We start from the raw sequence: 18,306 nt of genomic DNA on the forward strand, positions 1-18,306 counted from the left end.
ATTTCCCATGTCTACAGCATGGGCAGCTGCTTCTGAGTTAGTTATCTGTGGCTGCTTTCATCGTTGGGAGTGGAGGATAAGGGCATTTGTAGGATATGATTTATCTGATGTGGTTTAGGTGCGTGTTTTATGGTGAGCTAAATTGTATACTTTCTGCAGCTGGCCCTGGGCATGCTACATGATTTGGCTGAGTATTAGGTTACAGTTTTGTAGCATGTGCAGAAAACAGTTTCTGACTTTCTTTTCTACAGCCTCCAGCTCCAGTAATTTCATCTGTAAGTTCTTGGTCTCTGGAAAAGCTGATTAAGGTGGCCTTTAGAAGTTAGCCTTTGTCAGCTGCTGCTTGGAAGGCACCTCATGCAATGCCAAGCTATGCTTTGAAATCCAAGGTGGACCTGAGAGAGATGTAGTGATTCTCGGTCGGAGTGAGCAGCAGCACAAAACAGGCCCAGAAGGGAAGAGCGGTGACCTTTCTGAACAAGAGGAGGCAGGAGGGAGCTGTCATGTGGAGACTGAGCTGTCTGAGGGGAAGTGGGAATCCACAGCACAAAACCTGATTTAAGTAAGCATTTTGTTCCAAAGAGCTTTGTTCTCTACTGTGTGCATGATAGTTGCCTTTCATATGTGCTCAACGGCAATACCTGGCAGGTGTCATGTGGGGTGAGAAGGTCCCTGCCACCTTTACCTTCATCGAGAGATGAGCAATGTCACTCTAAGTGGAGCGCAAGCGTCATAACTCTATTGCTATGCCAACTGCTAGTTTTCCCTTTTCATTGGACCTGTCTGGTAAGATGACAGCTTGCGTAAGATGGGTTTAAATGGCATCTCAGTCCTAAACCCATTCTCCCAACCTTTTGTTAAAAAATGCAAAGCTGCTGTCAGCAGACTTGTGTACAGATGCCTGCTATCTCCATAGCTGTGTGAGATCTAAACTCACCACTCCATGTCAAGTAAACCCAGAATCACACTTCATGGTTCCCCCCCCACCCCGCCACTTTCCTTAGTTATTCCAGCCATTGAGGTACTTCTAGTTAAAGCAGATTTATTAACACTTTTATAGCAGCCACGCATGGCTTGCTTACATTCAGACTAGCAAGTGTGAGTTTATCATGGTCCATGGCAGGGCTCTTCGATCTTCTTGCAATGCAAATAACAATTTAAACTGGCAGTCTTTGCTGCTTGAAGGTGAAAGGTCCCTTTTGACTCTGTAAGAGAAATCTAAAGTGGTTATCATTCCAGGCTGTAGAGAGCTTTAGCTCTAGCAAGCCTTGCTGTACTGCATTAGAAAGTTGAGAGACAAACAGGAGAACCTGGCTTTGGTTCTCTGAAGTTTTTTCTCCTCTGAGTTTCATTTCAATATCCAGCAGTTGTGAGGCTGAGTTGGTGGTGGCTAAAAGGGCAGGGAAAGGTTAGGAAAGAAAAAAATGTTAACAAAATGAAGGTGAAATTAGCTGGCTCTAGTGAGAATGGAAGGTGGAGAGTGAGTGAAGCAAAGGTGAAGACTAGAGCATCCTTTTTGAAGTATAATGTCTTAAAGTCAAGTCAGCTAAGAATTTTAATGCTGGTCTTGCGCTTTCGGCTTCTGGGCAAAGATCACGAGGGGAAGGCTCTAAGGAAGTCATGGTAGTTTATCTTGTCTTCTCCACAAGAACATAGGTCAATCAGCTGGAGGGGAAAAAAAAACCACAACAAACACCATAAAGAGTTGGAAGAAGCTGCAAATTTGGGTTTTTAGGGGAAAGTGCCCAGAGACAGAGCAGATCTTATTCCCCTGTGTGGAAGAGCCTACTGCCTTAGTAGTCCTGAATCACAGGTAACCTTGAATGCTTATAGATGACACTGATTTATGCAACGGGAAGAGTTAAAGTGTTTGAGTTTAATCCCAATTGCCTTCTGAGTATCACCACAGTGGCAATAGATCCACAAAAAAATAAAGCGTGGCCACAGACTGACATAGGCCACAGCAAATCTTTCAGAAACCCCATAGAAATCCCTGCCAGAAGTGGGATGGGGGCAGCATATCTGAACAGTTACTGTTCACTGGTGTTGCTTTGGTGTGTGCACACAGCATAAAGTGGAGACACAGATAATTGAGCTCAGCGACAGCCCTACTAATGAGACAGTTCTGGTATCTGTGCCTGACCCTGCATTGTGTTACAGAGCTATAGCCTTTGTGTGCTTAAGGGGAAGAGAGAGAGCTTTTGTTTCTTTAATTGCATAACTAATCTCCTTCTGACACCCAGGGAGATGGAAAGGGTCTAATATCACAGTTCCTTGAAAGGATTCTTCTTCCCTTGTCGCCTGGAGACAGTTTTGCTACAGTTGCTCTTGTGTGACTGACAGCTGTGCTCGTCTCCGATCCAGACAGTAGTTAACAGTCTGCCGTATGTTTAACTTATAGCACTGCCACAAATCTGAGGGCTCTGCACACAGTCTTATTAAGATTTCAAGAGAGAAAAGGGATGCTTTTGTGTATAGGTCCTAGATGGGGATTCAAACATGGAGGTTTAACCTCAATTGTCACAGGTTCTCCACGTGCTCTTGGGCATGTCACTTCATCTCCCGTTCTCGGAGTGGAAGCAGGAAGGACTGTCACCACATTGTAACTTCCTCAGGGCAGAGCGGTCTCTGGTGAACTCTAGTACAGCAAAGCCCTGGGTGCTGGTCAAAGGCCTTTATTCACTGCACATTTGGAGACATAAATACCCCACCTGTGCACCTTTCTAACCACAGCTGTGATGCCCACGGTTGGCTGGTTTAGAAAATGTTTTTTTTTAGCAAGGGAAATACTCCCTCTGGTTTCTAGATTTCTTTAAACTCTGAGTCTGCCTTTATTGGCCACTAATCTACTGCATATCATATTATGCTAAGAAAGCATCCTTGCCAGTCATATTCCTGAAAGGATCCTCCATCCCTGCTGCATGAATTTTTCCCTTCAGTTTCCCTCACATTTTCTGCTATGCAGACTGTCATCTCCATGTGCTGTTGCTCACAGTGCCCAGCAAGCCTATGTTTTACTTGTGCTTAACCAAGTGGTTATGATTCTAATTTCTTTTTTTATATATATAATATTTAGTTCTCAAATCTTCAGTTCAGTTGCTGTTAAATCCAGAATGCGTCTAAGCTTTCCTAAGGCTCATTCCCTAAGCACCTCAGTGTCATCTCTACTCAAGCCCAGGTGTGCTTAAGTCATGACAGACACTCAGTAACTCTGCAGTAGCCTGTGCCTGATCTCTATCATGATACACAACCTCTCCTGCTCATCTCTGAGATTTGATCCAGCAGGCATTTTCAGGCTTCACATAACAGTGCAGCCAAACACTAGGCTACTCATTTGGTGGGCAACCTGGGTAACATTTCTTCCCTTTACTTAGAGGACAGCAATTATTATCTCCTCCTTTAAGACACAGGCTCAGTCCAACAACTCAGAGGCCTTTCTGAATTGGGACTCTCTTGCCCTTTTCTTGAAGCTATTCCCCTTCATAGGGTAGAGCAGCTGTTGGTCTTGCCTGGCTAGGGTTGGTAGGGTTTGTAGAAGAGCTCTTTTGGAAGAGCTGTAGGAGGAGAATTCAATATGCACAGCACCCCTTCCTTCTTACCTTGTTAACAAGAATGGCATTGGTTGGCACACTCAAGCTGTCGCAAAGGGCTAAAAATTTTGCTTTGTCCAGGATGCCAGAGCCATCCTTGTCACACTGAAGAAATGCCTCCCGAATGTTCTTGTTGTTCAAGTAATTATGGAGCTTCAGCTCTTCCCGAACCTGCACAATTAATTCATCCAGTTCCTGCTTGCTGGTCCCAAGCATAGGGATGTCACTGTAGAAGAAAGGAAGAACGGGGCTTCATGTAAAAGCTACTTCTGGCAGCCTTACTGTGACACTTGTGTGCTGGCTGCCCGCCATGGCTAGCCAGACTGTATTTCTGAACACACAGCAGGCTTCTGGGGTGCTTGGTTTTTGTGGCAAGCTCATCTCAGCTTGGACGTGGAGATGAAGCTCACTCCTGATCTTGGAAATTTAGGTAAACTGTTTTCCCTTTGCAGGACATTTCCCCCATGCACCTTTTGTCTGCAAGTGCTCTGGGACAAGGAGCGTTTTCCTGTGTGTTCCATTTAGTTCCAGGAACTCCATGCCACCCTAGTTTCAACATGAGCCCCTGAACTACCATGATACCAACTGACTCCAAAGTGTGTTGTAAGGTAACAGAGTTGTTTCTGGGTCACCCAAAATGGGTCCAGACAGCTAAAAAAGAGGATGTGGTCTAGGCTCTGATGGGCTGATAAGAACAGCCAGAGCAAATGAAAAAAAGACTCCACCAACCATCCGCTGAGCCTGCAACCATCTCGTGGCTCATGCAGATACTGTTAGCAGCATGTTACAGTTAACTGCTGTCTTTTGGGAAAAGATGACTGTGTCCATTTAGCTGAAAATATCTCTGCTGCTGAGCCCAAGTTGTCCCGCAAGGTTTTCGGGTCAGCAGAAGCCACAACATTATATAGCACACACTTGACCACCTCTGTATGTGTCCAGACACAGGCTCTTGGAACTGAATAATCAGCCGAGCAGCCATTAGACAGCAAGCTGGAGCCCATGGAGGCTGCTGGAAATGCCCTTAGCTTTCAACCTGAGTCTTATTTAGCTCCACAATGCCGTCCTTTGAAGCTTACCTGTTGGCAGTCTCCTTTACCACCTGCCGTGGGCGAAAATGATCCCTCAGTGACTGCAGTGTTGCCGCAGGGAAACTCTCTGCATTGCTCTCCATATAATTAAGCACATATTCATCAGCATCAGTGATAACAAACCTGTGGCCAAACACTGGGGAAGAAGCATTAAAGAAAGCAGTGTTACTTGCCTTTCAGCATTGGTAAGTCACTTCATCATCCAGGCGAGAACATGGTTTCTCTTGTGGCTGGGCTCAGGTTTGAGCGAGCTCTGCTGTTTCAGTCCTTGAAGTGAGAATAGTTTCACTGACTCAAAGGGAGTTTTGCTGCAAGAAAAGCAGCTGCTGAGAGCAAAGGCCCTGTGCTTGGGCCTAAAATGACTCCCACATTAGCACTGGTGTGTTTCTAAATATTTCAGTATTACATTTATTTTTCCTTACAGGATAGATTTTCCTTACAGGATAAACCTTTGCTACTGGAAGTCATCTAACATAGCTTTAATCCTGTGAATCCTGGCAGGTCCCAAAATGGAAACTGAACACATACTATGGAGAATGTAGCTCTTTTTTCCTAATTATGTCAAAGGTCCAAACATTGACAGTAACAGAGTTATATCAATGTACACCAGCTGGTGATCTGGAAACTCAAATGTGATGAGAGCCAGAAGGAACAGATCTTTCAAGTGAAGGAAGGTATATGCACTGTCCGTGCAATAAAAGACATAGCGGAGCAGGCACTGAAAACCAACACTGCTCAGAGAGTATTATCAATCCAGGCTGCATTTTACCTTCAATTGTAGAACCGATGGTGAGGTCAGAGGGCTCATAGTATGTGGCATTCTCTGTAGTAGAGCCTGGTTTGGCGACTCTGGTCTTTCCTAAGTATTTGCCTCCAATGATGCCAGAGTTACGGACTGGGGGTTCATAGATGCTGATCATGTCATCGGAGAGGAAATAAGAGAGGATGAAACGACGCTTTCTGTCCTCAGGGTTTGGTGATTCCTAGAGGAAAGATAGTGGCTTTGGAAAAGAACATTTGAACCAGGTTTTTCTTTCCTGGGGTGCTTAGGAGCATCTAGTAACCTACTCATAAGCACCCAGAGTTCACAGCTTTTTTTTAATAGCTGACTAAACAAAGCGCTTGATATAGGCCAAAAGCTACAGATATGCTGACATAGCATAACAAAGCCCTAGACAGCATTAAGTATCTGAATTTCAAAGGTTACTTGCAAAGGTTACTTGGCTAACAGAAGCAGAATCTGGGCTGCAGTGACCAAGTATATTCAGTGTTTCCACAGACTGAGTAATCCAAGAGAAAGGAATATCCTGTATGGAATGATTCATCAGAGAGAGAGACTGGCTGTAAAATTTAGTATTAAAGTTACATTTTTCGTTACAATGAGTGCCTGAGAGAGGTTGGTGCTGCTTCCAGCTCTTAGTCACAGGAAGACACTCCCCTGACACACCACTAGGTTTACTTGCTTAGTTTAAAATTAAGTGGATCTGAACTCATCAGCTGTGACCTTTAGGAACTCCTGCACAATAGGAAAAAGAAATCAGCCCTTATTCACTCTGAGTGTTTGGAGAGGGCAGGCACCAGGCAGCACAGGAAATGCCATTGCTACTACTGGATGTGCCAGAGGCTCCTTGCATAAACCAACTGTAAAGCTGGCACAAAGGCGAGGGCCTGAATGCTGTTGTCGTGGGCGGAAAGCACCATCCCCGTGGACTCCCCGGCTTCTGTGCTGGCATTTGGCTGCTCTGCTAGCACAGCCCCTTGCTGGCTGCTGCGGCCAGGACTAGCCTGGAGAAGGACAGATGCTGGGAGCCAGCAGCGGAGAGACAGCAAGCTCACGCTTGTGGCAGCGGTTGAAGGCAGGCAGAGGCACAGTGCCCAGTTGCAATGCTGTTTCAGTTAGGGCCATCTGTCACATGCTGATGTCAGTGGGAGTTTTTCCATAAATGGCTGTGGGTTTGTAGCATGCCTGTTTTGTACTTTCTGGTCTTGTTTTTTTCTACCTTTGCGTGCCACTAATTGTCACAGCAAGTACACAATAACCCAACGGCATCCCCTACGGGGCACTCATGTTGGCTTGCGGAACTCTCTTTTCCCACCAGCACAGAGGAGAATTTGCTAACAGCCTTGTCTGAGCAGGCTGTTCCTCCCATCCTTCTGACTCTACAACATAAGCTGGCACTATACCGTCAAGGCAGGCACTTACCAGGGCCACCTGGTATCGCAGCACCTTGCGGTCATTCTCTAGTATCTTAATTACATCTTTCCGAGGAGGCTTTGGAAGCAGAGAAAAGCAGTTCTGAAGAGAGTCTTCAAGGATGCCAAAACCATTGTAGGGAGGAATTACCTGCATCCAGAGGAGATATCAAGCATAAACAGCTGAAACTAAGAACAAGACAATGTCTGCAAGACAGCTTATCAGAAAAACCATCTGTTTGGAAAAAATCTTCTGTCACCACGTAGCAATAGCTGTGACATCCTGCCCAGTAGAAATGCTACTAGCCTGGCCATAGACAATATTTAAGAGAATTAAGAAAATCTGAAATTCAGAAAGCCAGGTGATTTCTCTGAATAAAGAGACTATGGCTATACTGATAACTAAACCTTCCTGTGCACAGGAACTCAGTCATCTATATGGTTACACTGTTAACTGTTATGTTTGTGGTCTAGGCCAGCTAGCATTCCAAACCATTCCTAGGCTCAGTTTGGGAGGTAACAAGGGCTGTAACCATTCCCAGTAGGCAGCTGGACTTTGCAACCCTGTTTTAGAGGTGAAGGAGACTTTAGTGGTATGAGTGCAGCCAGACTGTGAGTTGGCTTCCCAGCCAAAAACAAACCCTGACATTCTTTAATTTTCTAGTATAGACATAACCAGGGTTCTTTCTATCACTATTAGCAAGTGCTTTGTCCTTTCCAGTATTAGAAATCAACAGTTTCAGAGGACTTTCATTTTTATATCAATTATGACCACTCTTGCCTCATTTTTTTCAAGTTACTTGCTCTTTTCTTTAAGCTGAACTTGTTTACTATAAGTTCTTACTAAGCTGAACATATACTTTACTATAAGAGCTTATACCAGCTGCTTCCTTCCCTCTCTTCCTTTGAGAAATGGTTTGCAGTACCTGTGGAACTTCCTCAAGTGGTTTCTTCTTTATTTCCACTGGCTGGAAGTCTGTGATGCCAAATTTGTCACGATAGAAGTTTCGTGTGAACTCATCGCAATCATAGATGAAGAAGGTGCGTCCAAGGAGGGTGGTAGATTTGCCAACAGCAAAATCTTTAGCTGTGTACCACTCAAGTACTTCCTGATCAGAGATCTCCAGCACACAGCTTGGGAAGGTCTCTAAGGACAAGGCAACAAAAGGAAAAAGAAATCAATCAGGTAGATGTTAACATTTCCTCGTGAAAAGAGGCACAAAAGCAAGCTGTATAAACACCTCCAGGGAGCTGTTGATACTGCTGTCCTGCCACTGTTTCCCAAAAGATAAAAAATTTAGTGATCATTTAAAGAACTTTTCTTTGGCCGATAACTGATGACATTTGGAATGTTCTCAGCAAAAATTCTCCAGACTCACTGTACCTCTGACACAGCCACCACATATGTGTCCACCCACCAAGGCACTTCAGCACAGACAGATGTGCTGGCCAATCTAAACTTACTTTTCTTGTCCACAAAGGTTTTGGGCAAGCGTTGGCGTTTTATCAGTATTGGGAATGGGTCTCTACCATCATTTTGCTTGTAGACCTCCCGAACCTCCACTGTGTCATCTGCCAAGTAGTAATGGATTATGTAAGTCCTGTTCTCACCAAAGATGCTGTCAGTGTCATCCCACATGCCGTAGAAGCGAAGGACCTGGGGTGGAGAAAAAAGAGGCAGAGAAGACAAACATGGATTAGAATTACTCATGCTTTGTCCAAATGAAGTGGTTTGAAATGGGTTGGGTGATTAGAGGCATCTCACCAATCTTCTCTGCCAGGCATGGAAGAACTAAGCCCTTGTACTGTGGGCACTGGGATGAATGGGCTGCTGAGGCAGCAGTGGGAAGGGCAGCAGGGGCCTGGAGAGCTGGACAGGCCTGGCTTACCTTGGCAGCAGCAAGTGAAAGAGAACGGTTTATGCTAAGACAAGAAATTTAGTTCAGGAAGCATGAGGAAAAATGGGGGGGGAAGTGATTAAAAAGCAGCAGAAAATAATTGCCCAGGAATGAGTAGGGAAGTAGCCTTAAGGGAAGTGATTTTTATAATGAAACTTAATACAGCAAGACAGAATCTTGTTTTGACTCTTAAACCTCTTAGAGGTGTCATGGCCAATTCTTTTCCACTCTCATGCTGAGGAAGGCAGAGGGGAATGCACTCGGCAGTCCTGAAGAGACTGCATTCACTGCAGACCCCATCTTATTTCTGCCTAGTGGAAATATAATCTTTTAATGCCACAGAAATCAAACTCCTCACACTACAATGCTCAAGAGTTCCCCAAGGTACAGCTCCTAAACAGGCAGCCCAATAGCCATTGCAGGCAGAGTTGGCCCAGCACAGACTTGAGTAACCAAGGCTTACTGGCAGTAAAATGGCAGGCATGGCCCAGCTCGCATCCACACAGCAAAACTGTCTGCTCCCCTCCAAACAGGGTGCCCATAACCAAAATGGCAACTGGATATGATCCTGGCCTGTGCTAACACCTAGCTGATAGCCAGGAACTGTGATTGATAGCTGGCCAGGGACAATATGCAGAACTCAGGTTGTGTCCTGGCTGTTTTATTTTCTAGTATAGATGTAGTCTATAGGGTTTCTTACATTGTGGCATTTGTGTTTGTCTGAAATTGTCCACTCTGGCACATGGCATCAATGTTTTGGGGTAAGAGAGGAGTGGATGCAGCATGCCCATTCATATTAGAACTGCACCTGGCCTTACCTGCTAACTTCCCAAGGCAGGTGGCTTGCCTCATCCCAACAGAAAGCAAGAGAGAAATGGAGGATCTAGAGCATAGGCTCTGCAATCCAAAAAGAAGCTGTTTACAAGGCACAAAGCCCAGCAAAAACATAAAAGGTTTTGTTTCTCACTAAAGCCAAGAAAGGAGCAAATGTGGAGTCTGTTCAGCAGACTGAGATTTTTTAGAATGAGTAAGGTTGCAGACACTCACAAGACTCAGCTTTCAATAACATATATAGTCTGTAATGTGGGTAATCACTACCAGTTCTCTCACCTGCTTGTCGTAAGTCAGAAACTGTTTGAGTTGGTCAAAATCTGATGGTGTGATGTACTTGCGCATAGGCATCCGACGCAGTTCTGTGTAAGGATCAAAAATCATTTTCTCTGGAGGGTTCAGTTCAATTCCTTGGCTCTCCAGGAACACCTAGGAAGGTCATCTGAGGTATTAATGCTGCCGTGAGTTCTGAAGGTAAGACGTAACTAGAGATTACAGATGGGCTGAGATGAGTGTTGTCAGAATACTGCAAGTTCATTCCTCACAGACCACCAGGCTACAGGAGTATTAGTTCTACTGCAATAGCAAATACAATGATGAAGATGACCAAGATGTTTGTGTTTAAGCTGTTTCTCAGCTTTCCTTGCCCTTTAATTACTCAGGGCAGTCCTATCCTCAACATCCTAACTCAGATTTTACTTGAGCACAGTTTTCCTTGGCCTTAGGGCTTTAAATGGAGGATAACTGTCAGTTGGTCTCTTTTATGTAAATGAAAAAAATTAAATTAGTGTAAAACCGCAGATGTAGTCAGTCGGAATTTGCAAGAGACCTAGGGCTCCCCAGTGTGTCAGATAGTGGAAGTTAGCATTACCCACACTAGGCTCACCAAGGCCCTTCGGGCCACAAGGATATGTTCCAGAGTGGCAGCTTCAGTCCATCTTTCAGGAGGAGTAGTTTTGCCACAGAGAGAGGACAATCTGTTTATAAAGAGAGTTTTTTCTTACCTTAGATGCATCAACAAACTCTAGGGTATTACTTGTGTACTCACATCAGTCACCCAAAACAACTTCTGAAGTCAAGGGACTTCTTCCCTTTTTGGCCTTGGGAAGTGGCCCATGAAAACATTCAGCGCAGGAAGCACCTATGCAAACACCTCCAACAAGCATGTGAGATCACCCTGAAGACTCACAAAGCAGGCTTACACTTTCAGACTAACTATTTTCTGGTCTGGAGGATGCCAGTTAATGATAAGTAGACTAGTGGCCTTGAGATGTAGACCCATGTAGCTCATTTAATGTTTTCCATTAACCAGCCAACATTTACATGAGAACCAGCTCTTCATCTGATGTGAACTGACTTTAACGCTCATCCAGTTCCAGCAGAGCTGGCCCCACATGTTCTCAACAGCCACATACATACCAATATATTATATATGCTTGGGAACATTCCTGGGCACTGAGGCCAACTGGCAAGGAACAACCTGCATCTAAACTCTCTCAGCCTCCAGGACAGGTTGGCTGCATGTAACTCACCTATTGGGAATGGTCACTGGAGCATTCTAACCCCTCGACCACTCCTGGGAATTGCTTGGAAGAATAGTAGTTGACCAGGGCTGAGATTATACTGGGGACAATCTAACAGGATACCAGTATACTGGTATTTGTTATTACTTGATATTGGATTGTTATTATCACATTTACTGGTACAGAAATTGTCAGAAATAGAAAAGCAGGCAATGAGTAAGCTCTCTTAGAAAGGTCAGTTCATACCACGACTCTCAACCCACGGATCATGACCGCTCTTCTGGCTTGGCTGTAGATGGGTGCAGAGTTACTGACTGCATTCCCTTCCCCTATTCTTAACAGAGGAGTATTAAGTCAAAAAAGAGTTAGGATCAGTAATTTCTCTCTCACATATGCACAATGTTTCATCTGGACTCTAAGCAGTTAAACTGTTGCACACACAGAAATTAACTTTGAATTTGTACTGTAAGAAGTCCTGAGGACAAAGGATGGGCTCCCAGCAGCCCTGGGGCAAAAATACTGAGCAATTAACATGCCCTCAGCAACTATCATACCTTGAACTCCCCATTGATCTGAAGAAAGAAGTCTTCACAAAAAGCAAAATGAAAGATTGTGAGCAACCATATTGTGAAAGCTATAGATGCAGACTACTGGACTCTTAACATGTCTGTGCACCTGTAGCTCCTGGGATTCTTTGTGTCAGTGTTCTCTGTACAAGCAACACACCTGTGTGAATGGGTCACAGTCTACTATGCGGTACGTCCTGCCATACATGGTGATGTTCATGCCCCGATTCAGATCTTTCCAGTGGTAATGATCCCCATGGTCATTCTTGGGCACCCGGTGGCGTCTGATAAGTTTGCCTTGAGGAAGACCAGAGTTCTGCACAACAGGCTCTATGACGGACATGCTGTCATCTTCCAAATAGTAATAGATACACACTTGGCGGATCCGGTAACGCTCTTCTGCAGAGAGAGGAACATCTTCCTGGAAATAGGCATCAAATTTCAAAATCTGCCAAAGGGGCAATATAACAAAGGGGGAGAGAAAGAAACAATTTTAACACCACGATTAGTCTATTAAGACCAATAATTTATTTGTAATTTGCCTTGGTAGTGCAGAATTACTGGACTGTAATCTATAAAATCATCAAAGCCAACTGTATCTTAATCTGTGACTGTTGGCAGAGGCATCATGAGGGCTTTTATCAAGACGTGCCTTTTACAAATTTACTGCCAGGTGCTTGGTTACTGCCAGTAATCTAATTTTCTGACATACATTACTTCCTTTACTATTGTCAGCGTTGCAGACCCTGATTTAGGGAAGCTATCAGGAGATTTTAGTAAAGATTCAACCACATCTGTGGATTTTAAAATCTGCATGGGTCATCTTAAATCACATCTATTCAGCACTGACAGCAAAAGCTAATCTGTGCTGGAGAAACAAGGAGACAAACCAGTCAGTCAATCACAGTTCCTGTGCTTGGCAGAAGTATGAGGAATATTCCTTCCAAGATCATTCAATGCCCCTAAGAGGATGTAGGTGGCCAATCAGGCCTTGCATACCCAGCCTACATCAACCCAGAGGCCTGGGTAATTAAGAGATGATAAAGCCAGCAATTTCCTACAAGCCAGCAAAAGTGCTTCAAAAGGGACCGTGGCTTCCCCCAGCAGCACTGGCATCCCTGCTGCTACTCTGGCTTGGATGAAGGGGCAGCGAAGTATCTGACAGATTAAACGGCAACATCTACATTACTCTGAAGGAATAGCCTCAGTAATTAACACAGCACATCTGTTCCCCAGACTGTCTCACAGATGGGCTGAGGGTTGGCTGCAGACTGCCTTTCTAGGCCTGCCTGGCAGCATGCAAACCTCTGCACACACTCAGGTCTGCTGAGCCTCGCACACTCTGCAGCGACTGCTCTGTCCGTGGCTGCGGCTGCACTCGCCAGCTTGCAGTCTGTGCCACTGGCACGTTTAAAATCAAGGGTCAGCTCAGGACTGCTCCAAGCAGACACATAGCCACCTCCTAGTCCGATAAGATCACCAAGATGTAACGTAGGAAGTACTAATGGAGCAGTACAGGCTGTAACACGCTGTGGTGACAAACACAAGCATAAATAGATAGACCACAGTAAAACAGTCTAACAGGGTCCCCATTGCAGACTGTCTTTTACAGTTTAAGCTCAGTTACAATCTCAACATAGTTTTGGAAACACAGAAGGTCAGGCTGTGGTTTACAGGGCAATGGTTATAAACTGAAGCTTTTCAGAGTTAATCAAACTTCTTTTCCAATGCCTGCTGGAAAGGCTCTAGCATAACTTGTGGGGAATGTCTTACATCGTTTACGTATTATAATCCTCCTCCCGAGCAAAGAAAGCCTCTTTCAGTCTGGGGTTCAGCTGCCTCTGACTAAGGGCTATGGCATCTGAAAACTGCTGTACACTGTCCCATGAACCCTGGAGCTGACTGTTTATGTCTCCAAACTTGGCCAGCGATATTCCTGGAATAAGCTTCTTTATACCTTTTTGTCAAAAGCCACATGTGCTGGAATGAAGCCTGAAGGTGGGGCCTGCTTGGCTTGCCCATAGGTCAGCATGGGTCTCTTGTTGGATAATTCATCTAATTCAGCTTGAGAAAGCTGGTTCACATATAGTCGCTCCCCACCGATCCCCACTGTTGGCAGCCGAGAAAAGGCAAATCCATTTTTGTAGCCCAGTGTCTGGGACCGATGAAAAGATGTTTTCTGTGGAAGGAAATCCAGCTGTTAAAATACTGCATGCACTCAGTGGATACGGCTATTGAAAGCACAGAAAAACAGTAAAAGAGTGTAACATCCAGAATGCCCCCCCAGCATTTTATTATAACCTACTGCAGCAGTTATTTACAATCAGATTTTACACTTGGATCAAGAAGGCTGAAAAAGCAGTAAGTGGCTGGAGGAACGAAGCATCAGAGTGAACTCAAATCCTACCACTGGCACCCACTTCCCATGAGCTTAAATCACTTAATTTCCCTATTGCCACTATTCTCAGTGCCTAGAATGGAGTGACAGCACTTTATCTGCCCAAGTATTTCTCTGCAAACTCTTTGTTCCCTACTCTGTGTTACGGCAGTACAGAGCACCATGGGACCTCACTCTGTTACTGCCTTATGGTGCTCCCTTGACTATTACACCTTGTGCACCTTCTGTGTTTTCCATCGCTGTTTATTTTGTTAACCCTCTCCTGGGGATGATGTTCACAGAATTTTCTTTGCTGGGCTAAATCAAGGTGTGTCATGCTCACAGAACTGCAATTATGAAATGTACCAAACCACATTAGCTGTTTCACCACCTCTCTCCACAGTCTATGCAAGGGTCACACATTAAATAATCACAACCACAATGTAAGACCCTATAGCAGATTAATGAGAAGCCCGATAAGACGAGAAGAATTCTATCTTTGTGAGCACTGTATAATGTTGGCTATAGGATTCACCTGTTATTTTTTGCTTTGTTTGTTTAATCTCAGTTTTGAGCTTCTTGGATCCTCTCACCTGTCTTCAATATCTGCCTCACGCCAGCTATTGAGCCATTCTTCAAGCTAAATAATTATCCAGACAGCACAGGAAGTTCCGTTTTGCTTAAGGACACACAACAAGAAAATGTCAGAGCTGTGAATAGGACCTGATCTCTGTCAGTCCAGTCCTGTTCTTCACTACTGAAGGTTAGGATCAGACTTGAGTGACACCAAGCTACTTGACTTTCTGTACAGTCCACCATGCCTGGCATCTCACCTGCAATCCTGAAAGTATTTGAAATAACCCATGCCTGGCTGGTCCCACTGGGCTTTCAGCACTTAATGTTCCAGAGAAAGCAGGAGAAATTGTGAGTCCCTGACAATAAAATCCCCGACTTTACTTTGATTTTTGCCAAGTAAAACAGAATTGTACGCATTTCTAGCACTGAAGGAACAAGCTTCAGCTCCTTTTCCAGATCCAGACTTGCAATCAGTCCAACCTCAGGCATGTGAACCACTTCTTCTCCACCCCCTCCCTCACTCCTCATGGTTAAGCCTCTAATCTTATTTATACCTTCAAGGCCCCACTTGAATTTCACATAATTGCCTGTTTTCTCTTTAAACTGGCACTACGGATCTTGCAATGCTGTGGACAGAGCAGTTAGGAAAACAGGTTCAGGTGAAAACAAGAGAGTTTACTGAAGACATGTTAACAGAATGCCTTATAAACATTAGCCCTGCTACAGAACTGCCATTTTCTTCTGTTAAATAAATACCAAGGGAAAGCTGTGGGAAAAATATTCAAGGAAAACCAGGAAGTTTGTCTTTAAATTGGGCAATATCAGTGTTTGTCAGAAGTGCACAGGCTTTTAAGGGCCCACAGTTGCCTAAAGAAAACACCTGATATATTCATAAGACTCCCAGAGTCAATAGGCTCTCCCAAGTGAGCATGGATGCCAGATAACATCTCACAGTATCAGGTGACTAATGTAAATTTAAAAGGGAAAATGCAGAATGTAAATTCCTAATCTCAGTTACTGCCAGTCTGTATCTGAAGAAATTCCACTGAATTAACATCCTTTTTGCCAAGTCTGTAATGCTTCAAACTAATGCCTTTTTTTTTTCAGCACAGCATGTCCCATGACAAATGTTCACATGCAAGTGCATGAGGTTCCTTATCCTGGAATACCAAAGCATACTGGGGGCCTGTTCTCCTGATGACCAGGCAACTTGGATGTATTGGGAGGGAACAGGGGGAAGAAGGGGCCTCAATCAGAATACGGAACCTTATGGAAATGGAAGAGCCTGTTCTTGAGGATATTAAACTCCAGGGAAATGTAAGGCATGCCCTGGTCTCTCTGTTCCCTATGAAAGTTCGGGAGCATTGCTTCTGAGGGAAGCAGTCAGGATATTGGTTTCTCAAACTGACGTTAGTAGCATTGAGTTGAAGTTAAGCAATGGTGTCAAGACTCAGGATATCATTTCCCCAGGGAGAAGGAAGGGCAGAGCTATTAGCTGCTCCAAAACAGTACTGGAGGGAACTCAGAGAGTATCAGTTCTCATCTGTGGTACTGCTTCCTCAAGAGGATATTGGGAAGATTTGGGGTTATCAGATCCTTAATGTGTGGACCATTGGGAATGAGGAAAAGGAGAGGTTGCTTCCTCATTTAGGTATCAATTCAAGTGCAGTGGGTGAGGATGACACTACTTCTTCCACGGAACCTGGGAGCAGTCTGAAGACTATCAGGTTCTCAGGTTCCAGACCATTAGTTCCCTGTGGACTATCAAGGATTCAGTTCTCCAGGCAACACCAGGAGAGCATTTGTGGAATTATCAGAGCTTTGGAGGAAGGCCTATCAGGAATGTATTGATTGCCCAGAAGATTGGCAACTTCAGGGTGTATCTGTCCCTCTAAGGGTGGTAGGCGGGTCCAGGACATAACTGTACTGGGATGGTTTGGGGGATTAATTCCTAACGGAGGACTGCTTGAGGTTTGGACAGTGTTGGTTCTCCAGGGTATAGCAAGACAGTTGAGGGGCTATCAGGTAAGTTTATGGGTCCCGCTTCAGGGCAGAATCAGAATGAGTAGCAGGTTCAGAACAACATCCCTTTGGGAAAACTGAGATGGCTCAGAGAAACAGTAGTTTTCCTGGGGGAATCAGGTTTCAAGACTGTAAAGTGAGTTTGGGGATACGCCTTTCCTTGGGGTATCACAAGAACTGGCGGGGGAACTACTGGATGGATTCAGGGGTACTGAATCTCCATGGGGTGAGTTTGCAGATAGCAGTTCTGCAGTTATAGAGAAAGATTTTGGGGTCTCAAATGAGGCTGGGGGAACCTACCTCTCCAAAGCTATCAGGACAATTTCAGGGGTTATCAGATGGGTGCAAGATGCAATGGATTCCTCGGAGACAAGATTAAGAGTACCATGTCCCCTGGAGGGTGGGCTCAGGGATACTCGGTCCGCTGGGAACAGACTTTCAATTACATTGGGAGAACTTAGGGAGTACCAGGTCTGCTGTGGGTGGGGTCAGGGGATACCAGGTGGGTTCAGAGAGTTCAGGTCGCCCAGAAGTGAGTTCAGCAGATATTTGTTGGCTTTGGAAAACACCAAGTCCACTGGGGGGGGGGGGGGGGGGGGGGAGTTCAGTGGGTGTTAGGTCTGCTGGGGAGCATCAAATGAGTTTACAGGGCACCAGGACCCTTGGGAGTCACTTCACAGGGTACCAGGTCCCCTGAAGGGTGCCTGGTGAGTTCGAGAGGTACCAGGTTCCCAGGACACCAAGTCCTCTCGGGAATGTTAGGTGACTTCGGGAGGTACCAGGCCTCTTGGAGGAATTAGAGGGTGGTCTGAGGGAATAGGAGATTCCCTCGGGGTGGGTTCCGGGGGTAACACGTCCCCTGGGGGAATATTATGTGAGTTTAGGGGTACCAGGTCTCCTGGGGAGTTAGAGGAGGGTCTGAGGGAGTACCAGGTTCCCAGGGGGTGTCGTCAGGGGCTGCCAGAGGCCCGGCTCCCAGGGGCTCACCTGCTAGGCCAGGCCAGACCGCGCTTAGGGGTGTCCCGGGGGAACTGGGGAGGGAGGCATCCCCGAGAGGCACGGTACACCGGACGGCTGCGCTCACCGTGGGGTCCCTGAAGGCGCAGCCCGGGAGGAAGGGCAGCCCCGGCCCCGGCTCTGAGCTCATGGCGGCGGAAGCGCTCCCTCCCCGGCCTCCGGCGACGCCGTCTCCACGGCAACCGCCCGCCCAGTGCGCAGGCTCGGGGAGAGGCGCATGCGCACTGAGCCGGCCGCGCTCCGCGCCTGCGCCGTGAGCGGCGTTGGGGGGGGTGGTTGCCGTGGCAACGGGAGGGCGGGAGCGCGGCCTAGTGGGGCCGGTCCGGGCGGCGGCCGGGGGGAGCGGGCTGCCCCCGGCACGCTGGGACGGCGGGAGGGCGCAGGGCGGCTTCGTCCCCGCAGTGTGGAGAAGCAGCAGTCCCGGGAGCTGTGGAAAGCATTAATCCTGTTTTCTTACGGATTTGAGCGCGCCTCGGCCTACTCCAACACAGCCCGCCGCCATCTTCCTCCTCCCCCTCACGCCCAGCCGGGGCCGTTCGGCATCCCGCAGCGTAAACGCAGTGTTGCATCTGCCAGGCCCTCACCCCCTTGTGAGGTTATGCTATGTCCGTGCTATTAAAATCTC

At 46.1% G+C, this 18,306-nt stretch overlaps 2 protein-coding genes across 5 annotated transcripts in view; one reads left to right on the top strand and one right to left on the bottom strand.

The window, feature by feature from the left end:
* TRAM2 (translocation associated membrane protein 2) overlaps positions 1 to 16,348 on the top strand; it is a 38,212-nt gene extending 21,864 nt beyond the window's left edge. Inside the window, exon 12 of one of the 3 annotated variants that reach the window (XR_008238469.1) lies at positions 15,750 to 16,348. The gene's annotated coding sequence lies outside the window, so the exon portion shown is untranslated. Of the gene's footprint in view, positions 1 to 251; positions 944 to 7,781; positions 7,853 to 15,749 lie in introns of those variants that run through there. The other 2 variants (XR_008238468.1, XR_008238467.1) reach the window with 2 other exon arrangements.
* On the bottom strand, positions 1,026 to 18,013 carry EFHC1 (EF-hand domain containing 1). Of its 2 annotated transcripts, XM_052809481.1 has the most exons (12): positions 17,749 to 17,859; positions 14,602 to 14,745; positions 13,647 to 13,868; positions 11,850 to 12,137; positions 9,880 to 10,029; positions 8,336 to 8,528; positions 7,798 to 8,018; positions 6,882 to 7,022; positions 5,448 to 5,661; positions 4,667 to 4,814; positions 3,600 to 3,816; positions 1,026 to 1,665 (listed from the first exon to the last, which is right to left on the bottom strand). In XM_052809481.1, exons 3-12 carry the CDS (start codon positions 13,719 to 13,721, stop codon positions 1,594 to 1,596), a joined length of 1,719 nt encoding a protein of 572 aa, XP_052665441.1. In that variant the 5' UTR covers positions 13,722 to 13,868; positions 14,602 to 14,745; positions 17,749 to 17,859; the 3' UTR covers positions 1,026 to 1,593. The 2 variants fall into 2 exon arrangements, with proteins under 2 accessions (XP_052665441.1, XP_052665442.1); XM_052809482.1 differs by lacking the exon at positions 14,602 to 14,745 and having other exon boundaries at positions 17,749 to 18,013.
* Between the last annotated feature and the right edge of the window lie 293 nt (positions 18,014 to 18,306).

The sequence above is a fragment of the Harpia harpyja genome, chromosome 15, assembly GCF_026419915.1.
Source record: "Harpia harpyja isolate bHarHar1 chromosome 15, bHarHar1 primary haplotype, whole genome shotgun sequence".
In the NCBI taxonomy this organism is placed as follows: domain Eukaryota; kingdom Metazoa; phylum Chordata; class Aves; order Accipitriformes; family Accipitridae; genus Harpia; species Harpia harpyja.

Excerpts from the sequence above, each read along its gene's own strand:
- EFHC1 (XM_052809482.1), bottom strand. The coding sequence starts at position 17,811 with ATGAGCTCAGAGCCGGGGCCGGGGCTGCCCTTCCTCCCGGGCTGCGCC. Across the intron at positions 8,019-8,335 it reads AACCTTTGTGGACAAGAAAA|AGACCTTCCCAAGCTGTGTG; the intron begins GTAAGTTTAGAT and ends CCTTGTCCTTAG. Across the intron at positions 5,662-6,881 it reads TGCGATACCAGGTGGCCCTG|GAATCACCAAACCCTGAGGA; the intron begins GTAAGTGCCTGC and ends TCTTTCCTCTAG.